This window comes from Syngnathus leptorhynchus, chromosome 17, assembly GCF_054491065.1.
Source record: "Syngnathus leptorhynchus isolate UIUO chromosome 17, UIUO_Slep, whole genome shotgun sequence".
NCBI classification, from domain to species: domain Eukaryota; kingdom Metazoa; phylum Chordata; class Actinopteri; order Syngnathiformes; family Syngnathidae; genus Syngnathus; species Syngnathus leptorhynchus.
Genome location: NC_141211.1, coordinates 3641646 through 3650648, shown reverse-complemented (window position 1 = coordinate 3650648; position 9003 = coordinate 3641646). Strand labels below are relative to the sequence as shown.

Sequence of the window (9003 nt, the reverse complement as noted above, 5' to 3'; positions counted from 1 at the left end):
TCCCATCTTTTGGTTGCATAGAAACCAACGATGGACCATAGGAATCGAGAAATTGAGGAAAATCGATTCATCGGCGTAAAGTGCACAAAAAAGAGGCAAACCTTTTGGCTAACTGCTAACATGCTAACATAACAAAACACTTCAATGTCTCCCTGAGTCTTCGAGAAAATAATTGTTCTTGACTCCACCAAGCGCTTCGCTCAGTCTTGCCTACATTTGAATAATCTTTTTTTTTTTTGCTTTGCCTTGCGTTGATTGGTCGGCTCACTTCCCAATCTGAAAAAAGACAAAATACCAACAAAAGATTTGTGCTACACTAATGAATGTTTTAGGCAACTGACTTCAATAGCATATTGTTACCATTTTAGCTAACTACAGAAAGGCATTCGTTTATAGTAGTATTATTATTTAACAGTCCGTCTTTGAAATATATTTGGATGGCCGCATTGCTTTTTAGGCTAAAGTAGCTGTGTGCCTGTCATTTTTTTTAAGGGATGAAAAAACAAAATACGGACTTTTAAGCAGCAGAATGTTAGTGTTTCAACTAAGTGTTAGCGTTTTGCTTGAGAGGCTTGTACAGCTAACAATACTTACCCTGAGATGAGCTGTCGATTTTTTTCTCCCCAAAATATATGGATACCCACTCGTTTAAATCCCACCTAACAGCACTAGTAATATTTTACTGATAAATATTAGCTTCCTTGGGAGTCCATTTTAGGGATTCAAATGACATGAACATTGCGATTGGGCCTCTTGCATAAAGTTAGCATTTAAGCTAACAAGCAAACACTTGCTACACTTGGGATTTCATTGAACGTGCGGCCGGGCGCAAATCTTTAGCCGTATCCATTCATCTTTGATGTTTTCGTAAACAGAAAACCACGGGCTGCCCGTGTGAGACTGAACTGGACTGGACTAGGGCAGTGGTTGGAAATTAACCGCCTCCGTGTCATTGAGGCTCTTGTTGAAGGTCGACGAGTGTCGACTGGTGCGTGCGTCAAAGTTCAGGCTGTACTCTCGTCTTCCTGCACCGCCATGCTACCGACGTCGCCGCTGACGTCCGGACCGGTTCCACCCGGTTTGTCTTCCTCCGACTCCTCCGATAGGGAATACATTTTCCTGGAAAGTTCTGTGGGCCCGACTTGACGAAGATCACAACCGTGGTGGCGGCAACCCCCGCCGGGATGTTGTTTGTGGAACACGGCAAAGTCTCCGGCGTCGCCGTTAGGGAGCCCGTTAGGAGCTTCGGGGATCCGGGCGGCGGACGTCACATGCTGGAGAAGGGAGGCGGCCATCTTGAAGCGGTTGGCTTTGTTCTTAGGTGGGGCGCAAGTGGCCATCTTGAAGGAGGCGTTGGGGTAAGCCAAGATGGACTCGGATGGGCCGGCGGCGCCTTGCAGGACCGGTCGCCCCGACTTCACCATGCCCATCACCTCGTAGCGGAAGCTGGAGATGTCCTGCTTCAACTCCTGTCGCACAACACGCACTAATTTTCATGCTTTTGCACTACACTGGCCTCGAGGTCATTGGAAAAATGTCGGCGCTCACCTTAAAGTTGTCTTCCGTCAGACCTTCCTCCGTCTTGGCGTCTCGGATCATGGCGGCCACGTAGCGCTTCACCAAGTTCCTCAGCACCTCCTGCGCGCACGCCCCATCAGAGAGGCCATCAGCACCTTTTTCCTCGTCTCCGTGGAAACGTCACGGCCCGTTAAGCGGGAGAGTAATGGCGAGCGGCAAAGAAGAAAAAGATGTACCCCCCCCCCGCCATGGAGGCGCACAAATAGAACCGAGTGACGCTATGACTCATCGTAAATGTCTTTCAGCAGCAGATGGAAACTCACAAATATAAACTCGCACACAAAAGGGGCGGAGCTTACCTGGTACTGATGGTTTATTCTCAGGTTCTCTGCAGCTCGTCTCTGCACAGGACACAAAGACATTTCCTTGAGATAAGAGCGCTCTGACTCCTTCCCGGAAAAGCCAACCAAGGAGAATCCCTGCTCACCCCGAGTGTGCCGATGGTGTCCTGGCGGGCGTCGCCGTCGCCCGGGCAGACTCGAACCTTGAACCAGCGGGCCAGGTACCAGACGGACTTGGGACTGGGGATAATGTTGAAGGGAGGCGGCAGGGTGGCCCCCTCCTCAAAGTAGCTCATCCACAGCTTGCTGCGGGCAAACTTCCACTCGATGTCGGCGTGGTCCTGAGCGGGGACGTACGGTTACGGCACGGGTGGGCGGAAGAACGTTGTGGTGATTCCTCACCGCGATGTGCTGGTAGGAGTTGTTCATCATGGCGATGAGCATGTTGAGCAACACCACCAGGGAGATGATGTTGTACGTGCCGAACATGGTGGCGCCCACAAACTCGGTGAACTGGTGGTTGGCGTCCACGTTGGTCACGTACAAGCTGATCAGGCCGAAGATGGACCAGAAGAGAGACTGCAGGGTCTCAAAGAGCCTGCGGGAGACATTTGAAGGGAGAAGCTGAGGTTAGGACGGTCTCAGGTCCATGAAAATTGCTGAAGATTATAAATGGCATTCCATAAGGGGCTGGAGCTACTGGACTTACGTGGAGAAGGCGTTGTTCTGCTCCACGCACCGGATGCCTTTACACTTGATCCTGTCGTCCGAGGCTTTGGTTTCGTAGTAGAAGTAGAGCTGGTTCAGTCCGTTGGCGAAAGCCAGCAAGACCTGCAAGAGGGAAGTGTCACCTTTCGTCTCGCAACTCATCTCCAGAACCCCTCAAGCTACAGCGGCGCTACCAGGCAGTAGATAAAGAGGAACTTGAGGATGTCCAGCAGCATGCGGCCCAGCGAGATCTGCAAGGGTCCCAGGTGGGAGTTAGCCGTGAAGAGCGAGATAAGACGCAAGGAGCTGAAGATGTTGGCGATGGCGAACACCGCTTCGGCCACCAGCGTCGGATGCCACATCTCCCACTGGTTCCTCGGCTTACTGCCGCTGTACTGCAACGGCGATACGTAGAACAAAGATGGGTAAGTCGGAGACCCGATGGCGGATGTCCAAGCGGTTACCTTGGTGTAGGCGACGATTTTGAGGGAGATGGTGGCCAGGTACAAAGAGTTCATGACAAAGTCCATCAGGTTCCACCAGTCGTGGACATACTCCTGGAAACCTCCATCCCACATTTGCTTGATCTCGGCCCAGATGAAGCCTGCGAACAAGCGCAGGTCGAGGTGAGCGTGCGGCATCGGGATGGCGACGGCAGACTCACCCAGCACCCAGGGCAGGATCATCCATTCCACGGTGGTGGGCGCCGGGCCCTGGCGGTCCTGCTCGGTGGTGACGATGTGCTGCGAGGCCAGCAGCAGCAGGAAGAGGAAGGTCAGGTAGGACGCCGTGTGACAGATGAACTTAATAAAGGGCTTGCGGATGAACAGCCCATAGCGGCTCTTGGGGGCCGTGAGGTAGCACAGAGCGAACGCTGGATACAGGAGCCCGATGAAGACGCACGTCAGGAACTTGCCGGCCCAGCGACGCCGCCTCCAACCAGGGAACTCATCATACCAGCGTGACGCTAACAGCTGCTGGCAGTTGGGCTGCGCGACAAACTGAAAAGATCCCGACAGTGTTCGTTACTGACCCCTGCAGGATACGAAGGGAACATTTTCGCAACAAATCACACATAAATCTTTTTTAGGAAAATTGCTTGCTCTTTACTGCCACCTATTGGACTGGAGTGGCTGGGCACAAGGTGATTTTTCAACAAATTTGTCTGTAAAATTGTTACAGTTGAACATGCAAAAGCCAGCTGTTTACTGCCCCCTACAGGGCTGACACGTCAAGATTGTTCAATTAAAAAAGTCAGACGGCCATGTCTCAGATCATGTCGGCCTTGGCGGTTGTCTGAGTGATGAGGCGGAACACACACACACACACACGCACACACAATGTGAAGTCGAGCCACAAAGAGTCGACCCGCATCGTCGGGTGCCAACTCTGCAGCCCGGTTACCATGGCAACAACGGTTCCTAAATTGTGTGTGTGTTTGAGTGGAGTGACTCACATTTCTAGATGTACAAATGTCAACGGAACACAAAAGTGCAAAGCCAACCCCAATTGTGGCACGAAAAGGGATTTTAGATGAGATGGACCCGTACGGCGAGGCGTTGGGGTTGTTCTCTTACATCGAAACGCCACGAGGTTCTGCGCGCTAATCGGCATAACGGGCACCTCTTTCTGGTGGTACTTGATGGCCAACTTGAGTCTAGCCAGGTCTCCGTTGCCCTCTTCCTCCAGGAGGTTGACGTCGTCTCTGTAGTTGAGGATCATCTCGAGTTCTCTGGAGCTTCTGGTTTGGTCCAACAAGTCTTTGGCAAACTCCTTACACTGCTGAGACAGCTCCTCGTATTCCGATTTGAACTCGTTCTCCACCTGCAACCCGACAGCCCGGCACGCGCTGTGTGAGCATCTGGATGTGAGTGGTGGCCTACATCAGCTCCTTGCGAGTCTTCTCATTTTGACTATCCATTGGATTAAAAGCAAACAAATAAGGCCAGAGGAATAAAAGTAGTGCTTTGTCGCTGACCTTGCTGAGCTCCTGCAGCTCCCAGCTGAGCCTGAAGGCGGTGAGGAAGGGGTCCTCGCTGGACAGCGCAATGAGCGAGGGGCTGGACAGCGCCTTGTAGATGTTGAGGCGCGAACGCGAGTGCCGCAGGCTGTCCACGTCCGAGCTCGACACGCATTCCACGCAGTTGCAGCGCACCTTACACACGCAAATTCCAAATGGTTTCAAGTAGCCGCCCAAAAGCTAAATCAAGCCGGAGACGTCGGCCCCGAGACAGAAAGCGCTGACTCGGACGCGTCGGGCCCACCTCATGCGGCTGCGGCATGGAAACGCCCTTCTGCACCAGCAGCTTGATGATCTCGTAGTTATTAGTGTGCGCCGCCAGGATGATGGGCGTGATGTCGGGCGTGAAGTCAGAGAACTGCTTGTCCAATAGGATAGGAGGAACCTGCACAACGGGACGCTTCATTAGGTACACAATTCATTTACGAGAAGGGGAATTATTTGAGGTGTGACTGAATTTTTTTTTTTCATATTTCAATATTCCATTGCATAGGAAATGTGCATATTAGTTGATAAGTACACACAAGTACGCATAAGTACACATTTTCATTCATGCCAGTCATCGGTCCTGTTCCCAATCAGTCTCTTTGTTCTTTTCCTCCAGGCAGTTACTGATAAAAAAAAAAGTCGCGATATTAACGTGAGCTGCATAAACAATCCAAATGCAACCCAAGCGTGACATAGCGGAATGAAAAGTGCTCCATCGCCATGTTTCTTTTTTCCCCTCCTGACCCAATTTAGTGTGGAAATGTTTGTCTTCCGATTAAATTTATGACAGCCGGCGGCGCTTTTAAAATGGAAAAATTGGCCCGCTACTGAGCACTTAGCCCTCGGACAAGCGCGGAGAGATGACATTGGAAGTGAAACAGACACAAAACAAAAGTGCAGAAATTGTTTGGCGTGATTTGTTGCTAGGCAGATTTTCCATGATTATATTACTCCAATATGGTCACAAGTTTGAAAACAAAACTGCTGCACAAGGCAAAAACCCTTTTTTTGTTAATGAACAAGCGGCTGAGGTAGCGAAACACGATCCATTCCGAGTTCCAGTGTGTGTAAGCGTGTGTGCGTGTGGCCCAATCTACAAATTGGCTTGAAAGCTGACTAATAAAGCAAAAGCATCCCAGGTGACAGACGGCGGCGCCGACACACAGACACACAGACACACAGACATGGACCTAGCATTGATGTGTTTGCTGTTACAGCTGGCAGATCACAGAGCCGGCTTCCGCTCTCTTTTGTCTCGGATTCTTTTTTTGGTTTCCCTCCATTCCGTTCTGCACCGCAACGCTTCAAAAGAACATTGAACTCCCTCGGTCTGCTGACGACGGAGGGATTAAGTCTCTCTTCGTCTCTTAATCGTTAAGAGACGGAGAAGGATTTTTCGTAATCACGTCGTGAGCGGGATGGCCGACTTTGCGCACGCGGTGTGACGATAAAAACGTTTGACGGCGCTCACCTGCACGCCGCCGCTGGGTTTCTTGTGGTTGAGCAGCAGCTCGACGGCGCCCACCACCTCCTTGCGGATGGCGTGCAGCAGGGCGTCGCCCACGTAGACGCCAAAGCTCAGCAGCAGCTCGATGATCTCCAGGTTCTCGTTCTCGATGGCGATGAGCAGCGCCGTGCGGCCCAGCGGGTCGATGCAGTTGATGTTGATCTTGAAGTAAATCTCCGCCTCCTGCGAGAACAAGCTGAGCGTGACTCAACCGTCGCTTCCACCTGACCTGAGGGAGGGGGGGGCCGGGTGCTCACCTGCAGGGCCTGCTTGACGCTGGCATAGTCACCCTTTTCCACAGCTCCCAGGTAGGCCTTCTCCAACGCCGACAGCGCCGACTCGGCCCGCACGATCCTCAGAGGGATGCGGTCGCGGTACGACGAGCTGTCCGAGCGCCGGTAGTAGAGCTGGGACATGGCGCCCCGAGCTAAGTGATGCTAACAGACGCCGCCGGGACGGAAGACGTCGTCTTGAAGCCAAAGGGAAATTGTTATTGGGTTGACATTAGCGGTTGCCTGGCAACTGTTGCAACTGACACTTAACCAATCAATAAAAGTCTGCGATTAAAATAGCACAGAAAAAAAAAAAAAAGAAGTTCTAAAAGTCTCGCTTGCTAATTTGTGGGACGATGACGATGAGAAGTCATCGAAACCTAAGTGTCGTCGCTAATCCTTTTTTGGTTCTGGCTCAACAATTGAAATGCTAAGCTAATTACAATTAGCGACGCCAGTAACGACGTTAGCTTGAGTCGCAGGCCGGCGCCGATTGACGGGCGGGGCCGACGCTGTCCAGACGTGAACACCATTAGTGTGCTAATTGATTGACAGCGGCTGCGGTTGCCTGGTAACAAAGATGCTCTCCCAGCACTTTATTTTTTGTTGCCCTCCCCCGGTGTCCTAACAAGGAAATGTCTCAGAGGGTGATAAACAGAAGTGAGTAATAAAATCACATAAACAACAAAGTCAAACAAACAAGCCAGTGCATTGCAGTCGCCTTAAAAGGGAAGAAAAGTCAACTGGATTTTTTTTATTTTTTTATGAAGCTTGTATTTGAAACAGGTTCTGTCTCCATGTAAACAGATCTTAAAAAAAAAATAAGACGCAGTATATCCACTTTTATGATTCTCAGCAGAATGACCTTTATTTTCCCCTGAGTGGGGAAATTTTTTAGTTCCAGGAACTAACTGCAACTATCAATCAGGAACTACAAGGGTGAAAAGGTTCAAACAAAAGTTGTTTTTTTCTGGATGGGAAAATAAAATAGGAATTGGAAATCGTCACAATATCAAAAACAATTGTCAGGAGATTAAAGTTCCTAAAACATAGCTGCTCGTTTTTCTAATTATTAGAAGCAGGTTCATAGACACACATGTTTAATCTGGATTGGATCCAGATTTGCAAGGAAGGTAATGGGCAATTTAAACGATACAATTTGGGATTTGACACTCGAGTAGCTAAAGCAAATGTAGCAAAATGTACTTATGGGACACGCACGCTCCGACATGCACGCGCAAACAAAGCCGCATATTACCGCAGTATCTGCATTGTTTGGTCCTGAAGCCTCTCTCTGGTGTAAAGGGCGAGTTGGACAAATGATAAAGACACTTTAGGGGGGGGGGGGCTCCCCGCGGGGATTATGCAAACACGCACTCATGCTCAGCGGGGGGGGGGGGGGGGGGGGGGGGGGAGCCGACAAGTCATAAAAACGCCAATTCTTATTTGTCAAAGTTGCGCCGTGTGCGCGCCCTGGTGTGCGTGCGTGCGTGTCACTTTATGCGCATTTTCTATGGCACCTTTCAGCGTGAGAGTAAATTCAACCTCATCCAAAGGGTGATGATGATGAGGATGAGGAGGAAGAAACAAAAAAGCACCCACCTTTTTAATGTTGCACATGGGGAACTTCGTGCGGGCAAGGGGAAATACAGTCGCTCTTCTTTGGATTTTATTCTATCCTCAGGAGGACGTGTTTGAACGCCGCATCTGTCACGCGTACGCCCGTCTCCACCTCCTCCTTCTCTTCATCGGCGGCATCATCATCTCTGTCGTCCTCGTGTTCCTTGGACACTTGGAAGCGAGTCGCAAACGCGTCCGCGAACGCCGCTGGACCGCCGCGCTTGAGCACGACTTTGGATCGGGAGCGCAGTAGAGAGATCAGCGAGGCGGAAAGGAAAAGAGGGAGGGAGGGAGGGGGGGAGGGGGGGGGAGAGAGAGAGAGAGACGCAGTCCCCTCTTCAGCACCCTCAAAGTAGCGTCCGCGTGCACGCGCACGCTCGCGGCCACCTGTTGGCAGGGAGATGATGATAATGATGATTATGATGATGATGATGAAAACAGTCCAAGAGGTGACAGTTGAGTGAAATGTGCATGAAGTGTAAATGGTGAGAATCCAATATCGACTGAAATGAAATAGATTTTTTTTTTAAAAATGCTGAGGGTGAAGTGGGGTCATGCAAAACGAATTGTGGCGGAAAAAGTCATTTGCGAAAAGCGAGCCCCCGATGACTGTTTGCAGTCAATCATACGGATGATAATGGCCAATTAAGGTCGGCTTGTGTATCAATAAATGGAATAAAGCAACATGCAGCTTTGCATAAGCGTGCGTTCTCGGGGGAGCCATTAGCCGTACTGTGTCTGGTAGAAGAAAAAAAACAAAACATGATTGATTCTAAAAATAGTCCCGGAGATAATTCTTCTGCCGTAAAAGGCGATTAATGGTGGCGGATATTTAAACAAGTTCCCTGCCAGAAGACATTTCATCAGTGCAAAGTTGCTGCTTGACCCGCTTTGAAATGCGGAGGCGGCACCGGAGTGGCTCCAAAAGTTGATCTCTGACAGACTTCCGCGGAAAAGGCGACTGGCCGGTGATTACATTGATTATGAATGGACACAAGAAGGGCGGGGGCGAGTGCACAGAGACGCAAA

The 9003-nt window shown here is 50.5% G+C and overlaps 1 protein-coding gene across 1 annotated transcript; it reads right to left on the bottom strand.

Moving 5' to 3' along the window:
- Positions 1 to 988: 988 nt before the first annotated feature.
- LOC147043126 (short transient receptor potential channel 4-like) lies at positions 989 to 8233 on the bottom strand. The gene is made up of 15 exons (XM_085936774.1): positions 7957 to 8233; positions 6340 to 6551; positions 6047 to 6265; positions 4832 to 4972; positions 4546 to 4722; positions 4191 to 4391; positions 3232 to 3568; positions 3032 to 3171; positions 2762 to 2962; positions 2569 to 2690; positions 2262 to 2457; positions 2006 to 2200; positions 1878 to 1919; positions 1549 to 1638; positions 989 to 1469 (listed from the first exon to the last, which is right to left on the bottom strand). The coding sequence occupies exons 2-15, from the start codon at positions 6496 to 6498 to the stop codon at positions 1005 to 1007; spliced, it is 2685 nt and encodes an 894-aa protein (XP_085792900.1). The 5' UTR covers positions 6499 to 6551; positions 7957 to 8233; the 3' UTR covers positions 989 to 1004.
- Positions 8234 to 9003: the final 770 nt, after the last annotated feature.

Excerpts from the sequence above, each read along its gene's own strand:
- LOC147043126 (XM_085936774.1), bottom strand. The coding sequence starts at position 6,498 with ATGTCCCAGCTCTACTACCGGCGCTCGGACAGCTCGTCGTACCGCGAC. Across the intron at positions 2,963-3,031 it reads AAATCGTCGCCTACACCAAG|TACAGCGGCAGTAAGCCGAG; the intron begins GTAACCGCTTGG and ends TCGCCGTTGCAG. Across the intron at positions 2,691-2,761 it reads TCCTCTTTATCTACTGCCTG|GTCTTGCTGGCTTTCGCCAA; the intron begins GTAGCGCCGCTG and ends TCCCTCTTGCAG.